The sequence below is a fragment of the Gorilla gorilla genome, chromosome 8, assembly GCF_029281585.2.
Source record: "Gorilla gorilla gorilla isolate KB3781 chromosome 8, NHGRI_mGorGor1-v2.1_pri, whole genome shotgun sequence".
Classification (NCBI taxonomy): Eukaryota; Metazoa; Chordata; class Mammalia; order Primates; family Hominidae; genus Gorilla; species Gorilla gorilla.
The window spans coordinates 14,056,222-14,078,140 of record NC_073232.2 but is presented as its reverse complement, the minus strand read 5'-3'; the positions used below and the strand labels follow the sequence as shown (position 1 = coordinate 14,078,140).

Below are 21,919 nucleotides of genomic sequence, written 5' to 3'. Positions count from 1 at the left end.
TTATTTCAAAATGATAAAAATTTATTGTCTTTCTGGCCTATGGTCTCAGCTCTAGTTGACTGAAGTCGCTAAACAGGATGGATTTAAGTAGAGGTGATGTGTCCAGTCCCCGGCATAGAGACGTCCTCTGCATCACCATCCACACACAGGGCTTCTGGTAGACATCAGGCAAAGCCCTCCATGTTAATATTCATCTGAATACGGATAATTAGGGTGGCTAGCAAGACTGAAAAGAGAATAATGTATAATATGAATGCAATGGCTCCATTACTAGGGGAGTAGTAAAGTGATTTCAATGAAGCTGTCATTAGTGTGAATGTTAAGTTGTCTGACTAGTTGTAGAATCTGCCTTTCTTACTATATTATGAAGCCATGTTCATAAAGGTATTTTCAAAATAATAAATTATTCAATCATATTCCCTTATCTGGAAGTTAACACGTAAAACACACAAAGTCAAATATTCAAGCATATTCCTGTACATCTGTCAGGAGAGCAGAGATACTCTGATTATACTTTCTTTTGTTACTTTACTTATTACCTGCTACTGCCTACTGTATGCAATATATTTTGTAAGATTCAGAAATGTAAATTGTTATATATGATATAGGGTCTAATATCCAAGGAGCTACCATGCATTAAAAATTCTTATATAGAAATAACAAAGGAACAGATAAACACCAGCTTATTACATTTTTAAGTGATGATAAGAATTACTGATGCTTGCTACTCCTCCTTTCTTTTACATGGTTTCCTTTTTTTATTCTTTATTTTCCTTGAAACTAAAAAAATATTAATGATATCTACCAATTTTTAAGCACTTATGAAGGGCCACCGTACTTATGCTTTTTCACACACTATCTCACCCTATCACTTGTTAAAATTTCCACTGCCAGCAGTTACATAACTTCCTACTTTTTTTTTTTTTTTTTGAGATGTAGCCTCACTCTGTCACTCAGGCTGGAGTGCAGTGGTGTGATCTCAGCTCACTGCTGCATCCTCTGCCTCCTGGGTTCAAGCGATTCTCCTGCCTCAGCCTTCCAAGTAGCTGGGATTACAGGTAAGTGTCACCATGCCTGGCTAATTTTTATATTTTTAGTAGAGACAGTGTTTCACCATGTTGGCCAGGCTGGTCTCGAACTCCTGACCTCAGTCGATCTGCCCACCTCAGCCTCCCAAAGTGCTGGGATTATAGGCGTGAGCCACTGCGCCCGGCCATAACTTCCTGCTTTTCCCTCATTAAATGAATGACCGTCTATGAATCCTAGAACCTTAGGGAATAGTAAAGATCTTTTATCAGCTACAAATTAAATACAACAATGGAGCTTCTGCCTCCACACTCACACTCTTTCTTTGATTTTAATTTTTTTTAAATTCTCTGCCTTGAGAGCTCCATATTGCAGGAAATCAAGGACAAGCGCTCCTATTCACTCCACTAAGGAAGGCTTTCTGGAGGCAAAAGCAGAGTTTGGGGCATGAACAAACATGCAAGGAGAAGGAGGAAAAACATTTGAAATAATAAAAGATGCTGAATTGACAGGATCTAGCAAGCAATTGCATATGAAGGAGGTGGGAATTGGCACCTGGGCCATAAAGTTGATGGAAATGTTTTTGATATGAAGGAGGTGGGAATTGGCACCTGGGCCATAAAGTTGATGGAAATGTTTTTGATTTGATAAGGAGCTGAGCAGGTTTGGGACAATGTGGTATAAGCACAGATTTGGAAACATCTAATGAAGTCACATGGGCAAAGCATGTCCAGTGGTAGAAACACCAGGCCTATATGGAAGGTGCAGACTTGGCAATGATGTTGGCTGCTCTGGAAAGTTCCATGGAGTCAGGAGAGCAGAGGCACAGGTTGACCCATGCTGATCCCTGCCCACTCACCCTGCCAGAGAACAGAGCTCTGGAGTGAATCCAGCAGGAGAGTTCCAGTCTCACCTGACTCACATTGGCCTCTGTCCCTCTGGTATGGAGGTCACTCAACACCCATCCTACATTCCTTCTCCAAAAATAAATTAGATCACCCATTTACAAAGGAAACTTACCTATCACTGTTAAAATAGTGGAGATTTCTGTCTAGGCCATCTATGGCTTTCATGTCCTCTGCAGTCAACTGGAACTCAAAAACCTATCACAGAAATAAAAAACTTTTATTATTTTTAGATTGCATAATTGCCACTTGTGAAACCCCAAGTATATTAGACAGTAGGGTGCAGAGACAATACTTAAAATATTGGTAAGTTTTAAACAGTTATAGAAGTCATCTCTAAACACGCAGGTGGGTCAGTGAATAGCCCACGAAAAATAAGCAGAAATCCATTCCTAGATATTACGTATTGAAACTGCACAACTCTGCAGACAAAGAGAAAATTTCAACAGAAAATGGAGAAGAAACAGCGCTGACATTGTGCCCACATGATGGGGTCATGTACCTAGAGGACCCACAAGAATCTAGAGGCAAATTTTTAAATAACAGAAGATTATATAGTAAGTTCGATAGATATTGTTGAATTTCTATATCTCTTTAATAAACAGGTATAATGCAAACAACATTTGTTTTCAACATAATTCAAGGCAGGAATTGTCTAATTACCAACAATTTCATGTCTAAAGGAAACAGATACAGGCTTGAAGTGTATCTTACTCTCTAAATTTGAGAGACTTTAAATATCAAGAGGATGCCACTAATTGCTAACACATGGAATTGAATAAAACTATTAATTGAATGAATAAATCACTCTGTAATAGTGATACAGAGAATGAGAGAGAATAAAAAACATGAACAAGTTAACAATGAGTCTAGGTAAAAGGTGTTCATTACATTTTTCTTTTAACATTTCTACACATTAGAAAATCCACAAAACAAAAAGGAAAACGTTATCAAGAGGTTCTAATAATTTTCAGTATTCTATGAATAAATATTTAAAAATACATATGGTTTAATGGAGAATGTTATAAAATTAATGAAATATATATTAAAAGGCCATTTAAATAGTTGGAATTAATCATAGGTTGAAAGTCTCAATATTGTCAAAAAGTTCTCTTCACAGTGAACTGCAGTTTCAATACAATATCAACCAAAGACTAAAATATGTACTCTTTCCTGGATGTTGATGTTTCAAAATTTCATATAACAGAATAGTCAGTCAAGAATAATCAAGATATTATCAAATAAAATAAAGAGTTAGAAAAAAAGTTGTACCATTCTGGTAGCAAGACCTTTCATTATTTAGACAGTACAGAAAAGTAAATAAGTCAATTGAAGACAAAAGAGAGGCAAGAATATTATTTATGAATGTTTCATTTATGGTAGAGGTAAAAAAATCAAGATATGTGAGCAAATGTGAACGCTTTTCAATAATTGTTGGTGGCACCTTTTGATATCAACTTAGAAATTTCATGTGCATATTTGGATTTTTATTTTACTTAGTATTGAAAAAAATTCATTTGAATTTACAACTAATTTATAACAGAATTACCAATTTTGCAAGATAACATATTAAAAGATTGTCATGTTCCCAATATAAGAAAAGACATGCCGCTCATCAACCACAGGAAAGAGGCATGAATAATTTAACTACATGAAAAGTAGCAACTTTTGTTCATGAAAACATAACTACAGAGAAAATCACAGCACATATGCAATTTGGGAGGTGGTACTTCAATAATACATCTAAATCTCTAAACGATTAATACCCAGGATATATATATGTATATATATGTAATCTATCTCATATATCTTATTAAACTATAATATATATATCAATCTATCATATATATTAACCTATCATATATTAATCCATCATAGATTAATAAGAAACACTTCCTCCAACAATCACATGTCCCTGTATCCACTTGCTTGGTTATATGAATTTCTAGCTCCTTCCAATAAGTGGTGGTGTCTATTTACCCATCCCTTGAGTCTGGCCTGTCCTGTAACTTGCATTAGTGGGTAATATTTGCCAGAAGCAATGGCGTGGCAGCCCTGAGCCTAGACATGAAAAGGCTTTGCATGTGTCCACTCACTGCCTTGGGGTCATGCCACGTGCTGAGGTGAAGTCTGGGCTGGATGGCTGGAGGATGAACTATATGAAGGAGAAAATGGCACCCAGACAAATGTCCCATTGACATCTTGAAGCAGAGCTATCTCGTTGTCTTGCAAACACATGAGAGAGCCCAACCAAGAACAGAACTTGACTAAGTTCAGGCTGAGGCCATGCTAATTTTCTAACTAACTAGAGAATCCTGAGTAAATCAGTGGTTTTCATCTTAAACCCCTATGTTGAGGGTGATTTGTTTAATAGCCCTATTTAATAGTATAATTATGGTCTCCTATACTTAAAAAAAAGCAACTAAGAGTCAAAGACTTAAACAGGCAGTACACAAACAGAAAACTCCAAGTGAATAAATATGTGAAATTTTAACTGAGTGTACAAAGACATGGAAATAAAAAATCCACAATGATTGGTAGACTAAAGAACACCTAATGCTACTCCACATTTCTGAAGATGAAGAGGAGGCCAGGAGTGGTGGCTCACACCTGTAGTACCACTTTGGGAGGCCACGGCAGGTGGGTTGCCTGAGGTCAGGAGTTTGGAACTAGCCTGGCCAACATGGCGAAACACCCTCTCTACTAAAAATTACAAAAATTAGCCGGGCTTGGTGGTAGGCACCTGTAATCCCAGCTACTCAGGAGGCTGAGGCAGGAGAATCATCCCACCTGGGAGACAGAATGAGACTCTGTCTCAAAAAAAAAACCAAAACCAAACAAACAACATGAAAAAATGATGTTCCTGGTGCAGGGATGCAGAGTAGATTGTCAGCTTAATGCTGAAATAAAAAAATCTCCATTTTTGGTCCCATCTTAATTCTCTGCACCTGTGCTGCCTCTCCCGTGGTAGAGTAGAAGAAACCCTCAGGATGCATGCAAAGCGTTCATATGGGAAATACAGGGAAATGGAGCTGGCCCAAGGCTGTCCTGAGAGCCTTACAAGAAGCACACGTGTGAAGGACACTGTGCAGGCACCCTGAGGCCCACAGCCCCTCTCCTCACCTGGACATTCTCTCTGATGCGCTGCTCATTGTAGCTCTTGGCCAGGACCACAACCCCACGCTGCAGCTGGTAGCGCAGGGCAATCAGGGCTGGGGTTCGCTTGTGCTTTTTTGCCAAGGCACAAAGGACTGGGTCCTCCAAGAGAACCGGGGAGTTCGGGTCCACCCTGGAAGGAAAGGCAGAAATGCTGAAGCCCTGAGGCTGGGGATACAGTTTGTTAGGCGGCTCCCTAAACAGACTAAGGCGTCCACTCTGCACCAGAGCTTCTCAAGAGAGGCCCCCAAGCATCACCATCAGCATCATCCGAGATCTCCTCAGAAATTCAATTATCTTTCCTCTCCATGAGCCACTTGAGACTTAACTACAGGAAACTGAGGATGCTCTGACTAAAAAATTTTCTGCAAAATGAAGGTTTATGTAAAGGTCCCATTGTTTTTATTACCATCGTTTGTCTCGTTGAGATCCCAGAGCACTATAGGCAACCAGAACAATATCTTTTGACTTGCAGAAATCTAGCAATTTACTCCGGTTGAAATACGGATGACATTCTACCTGCAGTTGATGAAAAGAAGCATCAATTTATATGAAATAGTTATGTTAATATTAAAAAGATGAGAGTAAGGAAGCTTAATAATAATCAGTATAGCATTATATTTGAGCTGAGAATATTATTGTCAAGTAATAATCTTTTTCATAGAAATAAATTTTATATCTCTATCTTCTAAAAGTATAAATGGGAATGTCATTTCTGAACAGAAGCTCATCTATGAATCAGATCCTGGCTTCCAAAGACCTTTGACAACTAGAAGGAGGTGTAACAAGTTCCATATCTGGGATACAGTAAGATTCTTAGAGCCTTTGGGCTTCAGATTGTGCCAGAAAGCAAGAATTTGGTCAAGGACTCGTGAGGGCAAGTCTGAAAGACAAAAGCACTACTTTCAAAGAAATGTCACTGGTGATGTTTGGATAGATTTCAGCATCAAGAAAAAAATCTACCCATTGGGTAAGAATGAGCACTAACAAAAATTAATTAAAAATCTTAAGGAAAAATGTCCAAGTCCAGAGTAATGAGTGAGATAATCAGAGAGCAAGAAAGAACAAAATAATTTGCCTCCACCACTGGTGGTTATTATAGTAATCTCTTAGGAAATTGATATTTAGAGGAAAGTATTAAACTTTGTCTTTGAGGAATATTTGTTCTTCATTTTGATTTGATGAAGGATTTTTTTCATAGTAAAATGTCATGTAAGAATAGTTAAATAAGGTTTTAAAATTGAAAATGATTATCTAAAAACTCCAAAAAATAATAAATAACCATAAAATACAAAAGTATTAGTGATGTTTACACAATCATATGTGAAAATTTGTCATGGAATATGACTTCTTCTGTTAGGAATTATCACCCAGTGGATTATTAGTAATTGCTGAATGGAAAACCTATGATTATAAAGAACAGATCAGCTCACAACTTGTTTCCATTATGTTTTAAAAGGGAGTGCTATAAAAGACATTTCCATTAAACAATGGGAAATTCAAATATAGACTGGATGTTAAACGACATGAGGGCATTGCAGTTAGTTTCCTTAGATACAATAATTATATTGTAGCTGGAAGAATATCTTCATTTCTGTGACATACTTTATTTAGGTCTGTAGAGGTGAATTGTCATCTTTCCAATTTATTTTAAAGAGATTTTGAAAATATTGTATGTATTTATGCAGATACACCCACATAAATATTTGCCATAAATATTTGGCAATGTGGCAAAGTGTTAACAATTTTGAATATAAATGGTAATGTTGAATCGTATATTATTTTTATCAAATTTTCTGAAAGTTTGAAAATTATCAAAAAATTGAAGGACTAATATTAAAACTGCATTTTCTTAATGTTTCTATTTGGATATGATGGAACTGTATCATTAGGCCAAATCCACAAATTTTATACACTTCACATTTCAATTGTAGATCTTTACTCATTGGCTCTAAGTTGTATAAAAGTAAGAATAAAAAAGTGTAAATTAGTAAAAAGGTAGAGTGACTTTAATTTTGAATTTTTTTGTGACATTTGGGGGAAGTCAATTTGATCAAGGAGGCCTGGAATCATTAACAATAACTCAGGGGGAAAAAAGGACTTATCGCTAAGCTATGAAAAAACCATGCATAGAATAGATGTGTTTAAACAAGTGATTGGATGACAGACCCCAAAGAGAAGTAGCAGACTAAGACATGGGCAGTGGTAGGTCAGGTCTATGTTCTGCTAAAGTTCCTCAGTGTTGATTTCATCCACAGTGAACAGTTATCTCCATAAACAGGTAATTTTTCTCTTTCTTTTTTTTTGAGACGGAGTTTCACTCTTGTTGCCCAGGCTGGAGTGCAATGGCGTGACCTTGGCTCACCGCAATCTCTGCCTCCTGGGTTCAAGCGATTCTCCTGCCTCAGCCTCCCAAGCAGCTGGGATTACGGGCATGTGCCACCATACTCAGCTAATTTTTTGTATTTTTAGTAGAGATGGGCTTTCTCCATGTTGGTCAGGCTGGTCTCGAACTCCCAACCTCAGGTGATCCACCTGCCTTTGCCTCCCAAAGTGCTGGGATTACAGGCATAAGCCACTGTACCCGGCCTAATTTTTCTCTTTCTGACATGGATGACTTTCATTGTCTGGAGCTAATTTTTAGTATATCTATGCCCCTGGTCAAGAATTGTTGAAATATCAAGAAGAGGCATTCAGACATCCAAATTCCATGTAAACCCCTAGCACCTCTCTTCTCTTATTCTAACTCTCTGTTCATGTACAGCTCATTTCATCTTTTCCTAGCTTCATATCTATACACCATTCCCTCCAAATCACCTTCACCCATGCACTTTCTGGTCATCTTTCATAGCTTAGAGGTAAGTTCACCCTTCCTTGAGTTCTAATTGATGATTCCAGGCCTCCCTGATCAAATGGACCGCCCCTAAATATTACACACGATTCAACATTAAACTCATTCCAATTTTTCCCTAATACTTTTCCAAGCAGGGTACAAACAAGAAATCTTCATGCCTTTCTTGACAGAAGCTTTGCTCTCTAGATAATCTTCTACTTCACAAAGATAAGTGGGACAAAACAAACATATTTGTCAACAGGACAGGAAGAGGGGCATGAGGAACCGAAAGGAGAGAAGGCCAAGGGAGCTCACCTGGTTGCAGACAGGCTTGTACTTGAGTCCTGGCTTGTTAAGGATCATCTCCAGCTGCCTGCGGTTGAAGTTTGACACCCCAATGGACTTGGCCAATCCTGCATCCTTACACTTCTCCATGGCCTGTGGAGAAAGGGGTGGTGAGGAATTATTTGTGCAGTTGGCTGCAAATCATGATAAATGCAAGACAGAACTGTGAGAGCAACAACTTTCAAAGTATGACAATGAAAATAGCTAGCAGTGATTGTCAAGAAGAGAAAAATTCAAACAGCAAATAGGGGAAGAAGATAGAGGCAGCAAGAGTAAGAATTTCTATCTCTTCCTTAGGAAACTGGATAGATTAATGCACAAGCAAGGAAAGAGATTCCTGTCCTCCTTGCCCCCAAGTCTTGTGCCCCACTCTCTAAACATTGCTTTTGTGTTTTTCCCTTCATCTCACCAAAGCTACTCTTGTAAAGTTTCTGAATTTCTAGATCTAATGGTGCATATTCAATTCTTTCCTATTGAACCTGGGAAACAGATTTTCTCTTTTTGTCATCCTTCTCTGTGTCCTCTCCGCCAAGCACTCACCTCCCAGGTGGTACAGAGATCCACTATGTCAAATATTACTTTTCCATTTTCATCTGTTGGTGAAAGTTCCTCACCTGGCTGAAATAGAAGCAGTCATTTTAATGATGTCACAAATTAATTTCTCCACTCATAGCTGTAATCCCAGGTACCTTTAAGGACACTAATCCTCCATGAGACAGGTGGTACAATGCTCCAGAAAGTGATATGTGCTAAGTGTTTTACATATGAAGATATAAGGAATGTATTCAGGAGACAGGCTTCCTCTAATCTCTTACAAATATTATATGTATGGAAAAGGACCATTTTCTAGGTCTTAATCAAGTTTCATAGTTGACTTATGTCACTTTATTCTGCCCTTATAATTTCCTCTATTAAAGTACCTCTCTTTGATTTGGAAATACCTTGATATCCAAAAATAATGGATTGTACTCTTGTACACGGTAGGATTATCAGACCACCTGAAGAGTTGATAGTCTTTGGGCAGGACTGTGAATCACATAGAGTCAGCAGAAGTTGGGAGACCCAGAGGAGTTGTCTTATGGTGATGACCATGAGCCTTGAACTGCTCCAAAGCCATAATCGCCACCAGTGAAAAAGTTTGGGTCAACAATAATAAAAAAAAAGTGTTGGAGTTTAGAGATAAGAATAGAGAAATGATACATTTTTGTAGACTATTTCATATCCTTAAATGTAGCCATGTCTTTGACTTCCCATTTTACATAACTCAGTAAAAACTCTTTTGCATTAACTAGCCTGAGTAGTTTCCTGTAACTTTAAATCAAAAGTTATACACTACACAGTAATCCCTGGCTAAATACAGCTTCAAACTCTATTGTGAAAGAAGAGGCAGCAGAATAATAAAGCTTTGCAAGTCCATATTAAGGGTTTCTAATTTAAGAACCATGCATAGTGGCTTCCACCAAATCTGCTTCAGCTTGAAATGGGGAGAGATGGTGGAAACTCATTGTGCATCACATGTGCAGTTTCACTGCATGAAACTCTGTGTCTGGGAACATCCCAAGAGATGGACTCAAAAGCCACAACTAAGACAGTGCCTTGAAAGAGACTATTGTAATTTCAAGTTTTTGAGGAAGAGGCTTTGAGGTTGCTGTACTCTTTTCTTGTAGGTGTGCATTAGAGAAGTAGGATTCAAAATTTACTCGAAAGAAAGGAAATTAGGTGTTCCACTTACAGTTCTTCTTCTGTGTGATAATCCCTACATCCTCCTAATAAAAAGCTCTGCTCAACTATCCAGATAAACAATGTTTATAATGACAGCAGAAGCGCAATTTTATGCTCATACAAACTGCATACCTTTAGAGACACTGGAGAATGAATAAGATAGAGGTCAACATAGTCCAATTGAGCTTTTTTCAGCGAGTTTTCCAAGGCTGGTCGGACCAACTCTGATCGATGAAAAGTGGACCAAAGCTGCAGAGGTTAAAGAATGGAGGTGATTTTGAATGAATGCTTGAGCAAATCTTATTACTTTGTGCCATCTAATATTTAGATATTTTCCTACTGCTTCAAAATTTATGACCACTGGCAAACATATTCTCTTCCTTCTCATGATTCCTTTGGCTCTGACCTATCCTTATAAACTTTATTATATGTTGGATGTATAGTTTGTACATCTACTGAATGATACGAGTAAATTCTTAAAATGTAAAAATTAGTATTAAGTAATAATTATGATGTTACCTGAATTATCTTCGGTAGAGTTTACAACTCATTTTAACAGTCTAATTCTTCTATCCATTCAACCCAATGCTTAAGAATAGCTATTTATGATGCTTAGAAACTAAAGCAACATAAGGGTAAAACAAGTTTTGAACATGCTCACTATGCTGGACACAATTTAGGACAATTTAAGTGTCTATTATTTAATACTCCCAGAGCTTTCTTATATTGCTTTCTATCTCACTGATAAAGATAGCAATTGAGAGAATAATAAGAAATCTTAGAAAATCACCCAGGAGATAAGAAAAACCATAACATGATTATTGTTCTCTGTGATTCTATAGCACATGTCAAATCACACTGATCTCAGCTGAAGCTCAAAAAAGTAAAGGGACTTTCAGGTCATAAATTGGAACACAGCCAAAATGAAAAGTGCTCATCATTCCTTGATTTTGATTTCAGTTTTAATATGTGAATATGTGTGAATAAATTTGAACCCAGAAGCAAAATTCACCCACAACTACTCATCCAGTCATAGAATTGTCATCTCCACACAACCACAATAAATACATGTGCACACAAGCTCATCATAGGCACCGTACCTTTGAAGTGTAGAATATGTCTTCTCTCTTCACACTGCCATCTGCAATCTTGCTTCGGATGGCCAGTCCAACCTGCTCCTCATTATTGTATAAATGAGCAGAATCTATATGGCGGAACCCAGCTTCTATTGCTAATTTTGTGACCTCCAAAGCTTTACTTCTCGGAACCTGGAGGAGCAACCAAAGGTAGTATCTGGTGATCATTGTGGCTGAGAGGTAGTTCAGGCACAAGCATTGACTTTTACAAGAATCAGCTTTTCCTCCTGTCTGTATGTGGGGTGAAAATTCCATCTCAGTTTGCCTGAGTCTTTCCTGGTTAGTAATAAAGGTTGAGCATCCCAGAAACACCTTCAGTCTCAGGCAATCTCTGGTTGATCACTGTTATGGAGGTACCAAATAACACCCTCAGATTCAGTGATTTGCTGGAAAAGTTAACAGGACTGAAATAGTCCTAAGTATTTTTAATATAGTGATATTATACATGGTAAAAATCACATGGAGTATAGAAGGGAAACGGTGCAAGCTCATATGAGTTCTCTCCCAGTGATATTACACAGAATGCTCACTCAGACTTCCTCCAACATCGTATTTGGGAAATACTGTCTACAAGAGATGTTCTTTGGTGTCTCAGTTCTTGAGATTTTGACTGGATGCTAGTTACATCGACCCAACTAGAGTTCACTTGGGAAATAATGCATCTGTGAATAGTAGTCTATTATGTTAAGTCTTTTCTGCACAGTCATTCTGGCTACACAACAGAACTGAACACTAGGAGTAAAGACGTATACTCTGAGGATATCGATTTGTACATTAAAAATTCAATGAAATCTGTAAGAATTTACTAAGGTACAGTTCTGCCATAAAAAATAAGGCTATCTCAGGAAAGACAGAATTCCAGTGAAGTTTAAAATTAATGACTTATTGACCAAATTTGGATAAAGATTTCAAAGGTATTTTTTAATGACAAAAATATAAATAAACTGTTTTCATTTTTACATGTATTTAAAGAAGCTTTCTTGTTTCTTTGAAATTACAAGGAACTAGATACTGGTCTCCCCGCCATCTCCTGAGAACAGTCTTTTTTTTTTTTTTTTTAAATCTTTTTTGAGAGCAGTCTTTAGTGTGCCAACACTCAAAGGTTTACCAAGGCTGGAGCTTCAGTTGTGTCGTTATTTTCATTTCCTGCCCATGCCAATTTATATTAAAAATTAAACCACTTTTGTCAATGGTCTAGAAAATGTATCCTTGTAGATCATCACAACTTATCGATAAAGTGAGAGACTCAAATTTCAATAATTAGTTCCTATTCACACACTTAGTAGCCTGAGGACAGTCTTGGAATACAAGTTCTATCTAGAAAATGAGGTCTCCATTTTGTTCATTTTTGTGTCAGAAGACCACTCCTACCACTTTGATACAAATATGATGCATACAAAAAAGGACTAAGAATTTAGACTTTCCTTTGTTAGGTTCTAGATTTTACTTAAAATGAGGTTGTATTTTTTTCTTTCAGGAAGTTCTTTTTAAAAGTGAAAGTAGTACAGTGGAAACTCTAGGCCAGGTCCGGTAATACTGGGTGGCACTCACTGCTGCCCATCAGAACAGTGATACTCTGCCGACAGTTTTGTGCACACCATATCCAGTAATTTTTGCTATAAATATTTCTCTGGATCGTATGTTCTTGGAAGATGGAAAGATTTCTTCAGTTGTAGAAACAGAGAAATCACTCCTATTGCAATTAATCTCCACCAGAGGGAGATGACCGACAGTGTTCTTCAATGCTGAGTTTTACATATTCTGCCAAGCTGGGAACTAGACATGAACAGAAGAAAGAAACAGTGCACAAACTAAAAATAAGCAGTACGTGACCATAGGAATGGACCTCAATGCAGAACAAGGATTGCCTACTTTCTTCTTCTAGCCTAGGAAACCTAGACCAGTGAGTCATCCAGAGTAAGGTAGGAACACGAACCTTACAACCCAATATGGGTTTCACTTCTACTAGGTTTATTCTTTTGAAATCTGAAAACTAAAAGAAATTATTCTTACCTCTGGAGGTGCATAGGTGCCAAATCCCAATACAGGCATGAAGTGGCCATCATTTAGCTTCACACACTGGTGTTTGGAATCCATTCCCTGTCACTTGTCTGACTAGCAAATGTTTGCTTCTTCTTCCCCTCAGAGATTACAAAAACCATGGGCAGGAAACCCCTCCCCCCACCCCTGCAAACTGACTGATGGTTAACCAATGGCATGTAGGAGGAGGTACATAGGCAGTCTTATACGGTCTGTGGAGAAAATTGCATTCAGTTCATTTGTTTCTTATCAAAGAGAATTCCTAAGTAAATTATTATAATATATGGTTATAATAAACTCATTAATTTCTATCTAAAGTATTATTTTCTTTCGAAATCTCTATATTAAATTATTCGAAAGGATTTGTAGAACAAACAGCAACCATATGTTAGACTATAAAAACCTCCAGCTACAAATATCTTTTTTCGTTTCTGCCGTGATAATGCCCCTTCTTTATACTGCATCATTTGAAATAATTAACCATCTTACATCTTTCTCTCACATACACATAATTTAAAGGAATGACTAATGAGAATTTTTCAAATAGTTGGTCCTCAATAAAAAATTAAAGTTAAAACTGTAAAAATATTTGCCTTTTTACATTTTCAATCAGAAAATTTATTTTGATTTTTCTTTCTTTGCGTTGTAACAGAAATATTCATTTCTGAAGAAGGTGCAGTCCTGATAAAGCTGTAATCCTGATGAGGGTGCAAATAAAAATAAATTCTGGTGTAGTTTTTATTGGAGTGTTAATTATTAACAGTTTTTGGAGTTTGGACATCATTTAATATATGCAAGCAGTGCCTTAATAGTATTTGTTCTTCAACCAGGTTTATTACAGACTATCAAGAAGTAACTAGCCAAAAAACTGATAACCATTTTATATAATTTGTCATCTTGTTAAACATTATTTGTAAGGAAAAACTGGAAATTAATTACATATAAATGGATGAATAATTCTCATGTGGGATAGTTTTCACTTGTTGCTTCCTTTGGAGGGCAGATTAGAACATGATGAATGTAGTTTGCACAATACATTATCAACATCTTGGAGTTGTCAGAACTTGCAATGCCCTGATTTCGTTCTATTTACTTTTCCTCAAACAATAACCAAAAAGTAAGTTGAGAAATAAGTTAATTATTATACATTGATACAATATAATATAAAATCATTGAAAGCTTTTACAGAGTGATTTCAGCAATATGGTGGATCAAAAGGCCCCTACTTGTCTCATGGATGCATCAAGAAGTGATCTGAAATTGACTAAAATAAACTTATTTATTTATGGGGGTGCTGAGTAGAAATGCAGTATGACGCCAAGGGCAAGAGATTAGGGTAAGAGACGTGCAATAGTCCATCTAATCCATTGAGGGGAAGCTGGGGTGTGAATTTTTGAAATAGTAAGCTATTCAAAAGCCAGTAGGTATTTGGGGGAACTACTAATGGGCACACACAGTCCAGGCAGATACACGTTCAGAAAATTGCTGACAAGGCCTTAGGGTTTTATGTTGGGCTTATGCTAAGACTAAGAACATACCAAGCATATTAGTTGATAATCGTCATGACACGGAACAAATCTATATAGAGTTAGAAAAATGTCTATATTTTGAAATGCTCAAATAAAATAATAAGGTATGTAAAGAAACAGGAAAACACAGTCCCTTATAAGAAAGAAAACGAGTTGACAGAAATTATTTTTGAAGAACCATGAGCACTGAAATTAGTAGAGAAAGGTTTTAAAACAACTATCTTAAATATGCTAAAATTTCCAATTAAAAATATGGAAATAAAACTACAGGAAATTGGGAAAAGCATATATGGAAAAATGAGTATATCAACAATGACGTAGAAATTATACAAAATAAACCAAACAAATTTTGGAGCTGAACGATATAACTGAATTGAAAATCTCACTAGAGGATTTCAACAGCAATTTGAGCAGAATGAAGATATAATATACATGTTTAGGGATAAGACATTTTACATCCTTGAGTCTAAGGCAAAAAAAAAAAAAGAGTAAAGAGATGTGAACAGACCCTAAAGGGCTTGTAGGACACCATCAAGCCAAGTGGTATACACAGCATTGGATTCTGAGAAGGAGAAGCAGGAGCCTATGGGGGTGGAGAGATTATGTGGTGAAAACAGTCATCAAAAAGTTCTCAAACTGGCAACAGACATGAATCTAAATATGTGAGTAACTTAAAGAATTGGAGTTCAGATAAAGAGACCAAGGCCCACATACATTAAAATCAAACTCTAAAAGCCAGCGACAAATAGACTATCTTAAAAGCAGCAGGAGAAACATAACTCTGTATTATGTACAGAACAATAAATTCTGTTCAAGATGATCAACAGATTTTTGATTAGACAATTTGAAGGACGTAATAGGTAATACATTTAATGTGGTAAAAATAAAGCTGCCAACCAAGAAATCTATATTTGGCAAAAATTATTTTTTTAATTAGAAAGTTATTAATACAATGTGAGATAAAAGCTGCAAGAGTCCATTGCCATTTGATCTGCTTTGCAAGAAATGGTTAAGGGACTAATTCAGCTTAAAATAAAAGCATTTTAGACAGTAACCTGAAACCATATAGAAGTATGAAGCCCTTTACTAAAGGTATACATATGGCAAAATGTGAAAATATGTGTTTTTGAAAGTTTGCTTTTATTCTACACTTCTTCAAGGTTTAAAATACAAATGTGTACAAGTAAGCATAAATCTATGTTAACATGTACACAATGTATAAATTTGTAATTCATGAAATCAATAATGTGAAGTGGAAACGAAGCTGTGGAAGAAGTTTTGTATAGGATTGCAGTTAAATTGGTATTGCTTTCAAAGTAGATTGTTATAACTATAGGGTGCTGTATATAATCCCAAGAGTAACTACAAAGAAAATAACTACAGAATAAATAAAAGAGCAATTGAGAAAGGAATACAAATATTATTAAAAATCATACACAAAAACATTGTTAATTAAGGATATGAGGATATGAAGGACAAAAAGCTAAAGACATAAATAAAAAATGACAAAGTAATTGCAGTCATCTATTACCTAACATTAGAGATATGTTCTGAAAAATACATGTCTAGGCCTGTGGCCACATTGACATTAGCCCATTGAACCAGACTTTGGAATTCTAGTCTCCAGAACTTTGAGAAAATTAATTTGTGGTGTTTCAAGCCATAACGTTTGTGGTAATTTGTTACAGCAGGAACAGAAAACTAATTTGGACGTAATTTCAGCAATTCTCATTCTCTCTTTCCTGCATCACCAGTTTTTTTCTCTCTGCTAAGTTCTTCCTAAGAGCACACAGGCATGCTGTTTTTACTGTCATCACAAAAATAACCCTCATTTTACTCCGTTTTCTTCTTCGGTGGTTGCTCAATTGTCTGGTCCCCTTTACAGCCCATTATTTGAACATGTTCTACACTGTGTATCTAATTACTCTCATCCTACACTTTATTGAATGCACACTATTCTGACTCTTGCCTCCATCATGCTATCAAAACATTCTTGACTTTGTAAAGGTCAGTAGTCAATCCCAATGGTCAATGTTGAGTCTCCATCTTACTTGTCCTATTAATAGCATTTGACTCTTTTCTTCTTAAAACAATTTCTTCATCTGACTTCTAGGACAGAACAGTCTCACTCTGTCTTGTAATTTCATCACCACTCATCAGTCTTCCTTCCTCCTACATGCCATTCCATTGCCATGTAGGGGCCTGGGAAATGTGAAATTTGAAATTGGAAAATTGCCCAACCCAGTATAACAATGCTGGCATGTGATCACTTCCCTGGGGTCCTGAGACTGGGCTGACCCAACCAGATGACACCAATATAGCTGATACCAACACAGAAGTGTTGAAAGGTGGAGCCCCTCCTTCTATCTCCATGAAGAAGCAGCATTACCACCTCACACTACATGAGAGCCACAAAGCTGTCTATATTGAACTGGGTGAAGAGGTTCTACCCCAATTATCACTTCCTTAGAGAGCTATGGGACAGTAGTTTTTTATTTTATGGCTCTCAGCTACACTGTGGCCTGGAGATAGACAGCAGTGTGCATCTGAACTGAGAGTCACAAGGCCCAAGACAGGGATGTATTAGGGAAACAGATTGTGTTACTGACTACCCAGGTTGTGGATCAGTGCAGTTTCCTAACCCCCACAGAGAACTTCATGCTTTACAACAGAAGTTTCTCCGGTAACCTCTCTTTGGGCTGGTGCCTGTGCTCATCACTGGGGTATTTGCAGGTAATTAAGCTACTCCAGCTCTACCCAGCTATATCTCTGTCACACACTGAATAGGAAGCTCAGGGCACTGATCATTCCACGGTCCATCCCATCACTTGAAACAACAGAAAGCCTCACACAGTAAACAAAGATCGAGTATATACCCATCTGCTTTGGCACAGCTGGCTCTTACTCATAAGTACCCTCTACTGGCCTGTGAATTGAACTGCGCAACTCAATGTAAAAACCTACCAACAGAAGTGCCATAGGGCTATTGAAGCAAAGCCAGAATACACTACTCATGATATTCTACAATCACACCCTCAAGGGCGGAGGTGTAAAGCAAAAATAGAGAAAAGAATTCCATCGGAATGAATGTAAATTCAAACCAAGAACTCTCGGCTTCTCCAAATGAGAAAAAAATCCAGTACAAGAATTCTTGCATCATAAAAAATCTGAATGTTGTGGTACCGTCAAAAAATTACACTAAGTCTCCAGAAATGGACTCTAATCAAAATAAAATTGAGAAACGTCAGGTATAGAATTCAAAGTATGGATTATAAGAAAGCTCAATAAGATCCAGAGAAGGTCAAAAACAAACACAAAGAAACTACAAAAGCAATCAAGGAAAGAAAAAAAGAGATACTTATTTTGGGAAAAAACCAAAAATTTGAAAACAAAAAAATTCACTGAAGGAATTTTAAAATACAGTTTAAATCTTTGAGAGTAGACTAAACCAGCAGAACAAAGCATTTCATATCTTGAAGACTAGTCTTTCAAATTAATCCAGTCAGAAATTTAAAAAAGAAAATAATTGTTATAAATGAACAAAGCCTTTGAGAAATATGGGATTATATAAAGCCATCAAATCTACAACTAATAAGCATTTCTAAGGAAGATGAAGTAAGAAGTTTGAAAAACATAGTAGAAGAAATAATGCAGAAATATTTTCTTTATCCTGATAGACATTTAGAAATGAGATTCAAAAACTTCAGAGAATACCTGAAAGATACTATGCCAAATGTACATCAACAAGTCACCAGACCACCCAAGGTCAATAAGAACGAACAAATTGTAAAAGCAGCTACAGAGAAGCTACAAATCACCTCTAAAGAAAATCCTATTATACTAAACAGACTTAACAGCAGAAAACCTAAAAGTCGGAAGATATTGGGGGCCTATTTTTAGCCTTTTTATAGAAAAAAATGGAGAAACCATCTTTCACAGACAAGCAAATTTTAAGGGAATTTGTCACCACTAGACTAGCCCTTCAGGAAATGCTCAGAGGAATCTTAAATATAAAAATATGATGATACCATCATAAAAGGACATGAAGTACACAGGTCATAATTACTATACAGTAATTGCACAATTGAGTCTCTAAAGCAACTGGCTAACAAGACCATGACAGAAACAAAAGCTCATATATCTATGTTAACCTTGAGCATAAATTACCTAAATCCTCCACTTAAAAGAAATAGAACAGAAAATTTGATAAAAGGACAAGACCCAACAGCTTTTACCTACAGGAGATCTACCATTAGGTCTAATGACACCTACAGATTTGTTTTCATTTACATGATATATCAATGTCAGCAAGCAGGACTAGCCATTCTTATACTAGATAAAACAGACTTTAATACCAATGATATTTTAAAAAGACAGAGAAGAACATTATATTATAAAGATTCCATAGAGCAAGAAGATTTAACTATCCTAAATATAAATGTATTCAATATTGGAGCACCCAGATTCATAAAAGAAATACTACTACACCTAAGAAAACAGACTGGGAGAAGTACAATAATAGTAAATGACATCAACACCCCACTTATAAATGTTGCAGATCATTGAGACAGAAAATCAGCCAAAAAATAAAACTCTCTGGACTTAAGCTGGAATATGAACCAAATGGACATCATCATCATTTACAAAACATTCTACCTAACAACTACAGAATAGACATTTTTTTCACCTGCACATGAACCATTCTCAAAAATTGACCACATCCTTGGTTATAAAGCAAGTCTCAATAAAATTAAAAAGTCAAAATCATATCAAGTATTTTTTCAGACTGAAGTTGAATAAAATTAGAAATCAATATCAAGAGGAACTCTCAAAGCTATACAAGTGCATGAAAAATTAAACAATGTGTCCCTGAAAAACTTTTGGGTAAACAATGAAATTCAGAATTCAAAAGATTTTTTGAAATGAATGAAAATAGACTTACAACATGCCAAAATCTCTCGGATATGGGAAAGCAGTGCTAAGAGATAAATTTATAGTGTTAAAGCCTCCCTGAAAAGATAGAAAGACCTCAAACTCACCACCTAAAGTCACTTCTAAGGAACTAGAAAAATAAGAGCAAACCAAACCCAAAGTTAGCAGAAGAAAAGAAATAAGAATGGTCACACCATAACTAAATGAAATTGAGACAAGAAAAAAAATAGGTATAAAGGATCAATGAGACAAAAATTTGGTTCTTTGAAAGGATAAACAAAATTGATAGTCAGCTAGCTAACAAAGAAAAAAAAAGAATATTCAAAAAAATACAATACAGAAAAGATAAAGGTGAGGCTGGGCACAGTGGTTTACGTCTGTAATCCCAGCACTTTGGAAGGCTTAGGCAGGGTCACTTGAGGTCAAGAGTTCGAGACTAGCCTGGCCAACATGGTGAAACCCCGTCTCTACTAAAAATACAAGAAACAGTAGCCAGGCTTGGTGGTTTGTGCCTGTAATCTCAGCTACTTGGAAGGCTGAGGCAGAAGAATCGCTTGAACCTGGGAGGTGAAGGTTTCAGTGAGCTGAGATTGCCCCACTGCACTCCAGCCTGGGCAACAGAGCGAGCCTCAAAAAAAAAAAAAAAAAAAAAAAAGAAATGATAAAGGTGACATTAAAACTGATATCAGAGAAATACAAGAGAGTATCAGTGACTCCTGTAAACATTTCTATCTGCACAAACTAGAAAATATAGAGACTTTGTCACCACCAGCCCTGCCCTAAAGGAGCTCCTGAAGGAAGCAATAAACATGGAAAGGAACAACCGGTACCAGCCACTGCAAAAACATGCCAAATTGAAAAGACCAGCGAGGCTAGGAAGAAACTGCATCAACTATCGAGCAAAATAACCAGCTAACATCATAATGACAGGATCAAATTCACACATAACAATATTAACTTTAAATGTAAATGGGCTAAATGCTCCAATTAAAAGACAGACTGGCAAATTGGATAAAGAGTCAAGACCCATCAGTGTGCTGGAAACCCATCTCACATGCAGAGACACACATAGGCTCAAAATAAAGGGATGGAGTAAGATCTACCAAGCAAATGGAAAACAAAAAAAGGCAGGGGTTGCAATCCTAGTCTCAGATAAAACAGACTTTAAACCAACAAAGATCAAAAGAGACGAAGAAGGCCACTACATAATGGTAAAAGGATCAATTCAACAAGAAGAGCTAACTATCCTAAATATATATGCACCCAATACAGGAGCACCCAGATTCATAAAGCAAGTCCTTAGTGACCTACAAAGAGACTTAGATTCCCACAAAATAATATTGGGAGACTTTAACACCCCACTGTCAACATTAGATAGAACAAGGAGACAGAAAGTTAACAAGGATACCCAGGAATTGAACTCAGCTCTGCACCAAGTGGACCTAATAGACATCTACAGAACTCTCCACCCCAAATCAATAGAACATACATTCTTTTCAGCACCACACCACACCTACTCCAAAATTGACCACATAGTTGGAAGTAAAGCTCTCCTCAGCAAATGTAAACGATAACAAACTGTCTCTAAGACCACAGTGCAATCAAACTAGAACTCAGGATTAAGAAACTCACTCAAAACTGCTCAACTACATGGAAACTGAACAACCTGCTCCTGAATGACTACTGGGTAAATAATGAAATGAAGGCAGAAATAAAGATGTTCTTTGAAACCAATGAGAACAAAGACACAACATACCGGAATCTCTGGGACACATTAAGAGCAGTGTGTAGAGGGAAATTTATAGCACTAAATGCCCACAAGAGAAAGCAGGAAAGATCTAAAACTGACACCCTAACATCACAATTAAAAGAGCTAGAAAAGCAAGAGCAAACATATTCAAAAGCTAGCAGAAGGCAAGAAATAACTAAAATCAGAGCAGAACTGAAGGAAATAGAGACACAAAAAACCCTTCAAAAAATTAATGAAACCAGGAGCTGGTTTTTTGAAAAGATCAACAAAACTGATAGACCGCTAGCAAGACTAATAAAAAAGAAAAGGGAGAAGAATCAAATAGATGCAATAAAAAATGATAAAGGGGATATCACCACCGATCCCTCAGAAATACAAACTACCATCAGAGAATACTGTAAACACCTCTGTGCAAATAAACTAGAAAATCTAGAAGAAATGGATAAACTCCTTGACACACACATCCTCCCAAGACTAAACCAGGAAGAAGTTGAATCTCTGAATAGACCAATAACAGTCTCTGAAATTGAGGCAATAATCAATAG

General features: G+C 36.6%; 1 protein-coding gene, 1 long non-coding RNA gene and 1 other non-coding gene across 7 annotated transcripts in view; 2 read left to right on the top strand and 1 right to left on the bottom strand.

The window, feature by feature from the left end:
• Window positions 1-21,919, bottom strand: part of AKR1C3 (aldo-keto reductase family 1 member C3) — an 87,068-nt gene continuing 65,149 nt past the window's right edge. For all 5 annotated transcript variants that reach the window (XM_063709851.1, XM_055354060.2, XM_063709850.1 and 2 more), the window contains 9 exons: window positions 13,137-13,375; window positions 11,088-11,255; window positions 10,120-10,236; window positions 8,806-8,883; window positions 8,236-8,358; window positions 5,497-5,606; window positions 5,055-5,220; window positions 2,047-2,129; window positions 1-226 (listed from right to left, as the gene is read on the bottom strand). In XM_063709851.1, the coding sequence (XP_063565921.1) occupies window positions 184-226; window positions 2,047-2,129; window positions 5,055-5,220; window positions 5,497-5,606; window positions 8,236-8,358; window positions 8,806-8,883; window positions 10,120-10,236; window positions 11,088-11,255; window positions 13,137-13,220 (972 nt within the window). In that variant the 5' untranslated portion in view covers window positions 13,221-13,375 and the 3' untranslated portion in view covers window positions 1-183. The remainder of the gene's footprint in view (window positions 227-2,046; window positions 2,130-5,054; window positions 5,221-5,496; window positions 5,607-8,235; window positions 8,359-8,805; window positions 8,884-10,119; window positions 10,237-11,087; window positions 11,256-13,136; window positions 13,376-21,919) is intronic.
• The window catches only part of LOC129525180 (uncharacterized), a 35,216-nt gene continuing 26,198 nt past the window's right edge, over window positions 12,902-21,919 (top strand). The window contains exon 1 of the long non-coding RNA XR_010135147.1: window positions 12,902-13,045. This is a non-coding gene — a long non-coding RNA (uncharacterized lncRNA). The remainder of the gene's footprint in view (window positions 13,046-21,919) is intronic.
• LOC115936114 (U8 small nucleolar RNA) lies at window positions 14,121-14,256 on the top strand. Its single transcript, XR_004071695.1, has one exon. It is a non-coding gene; the product is annotated as a U8 small nucleolar RNA (small nucleolar RNA).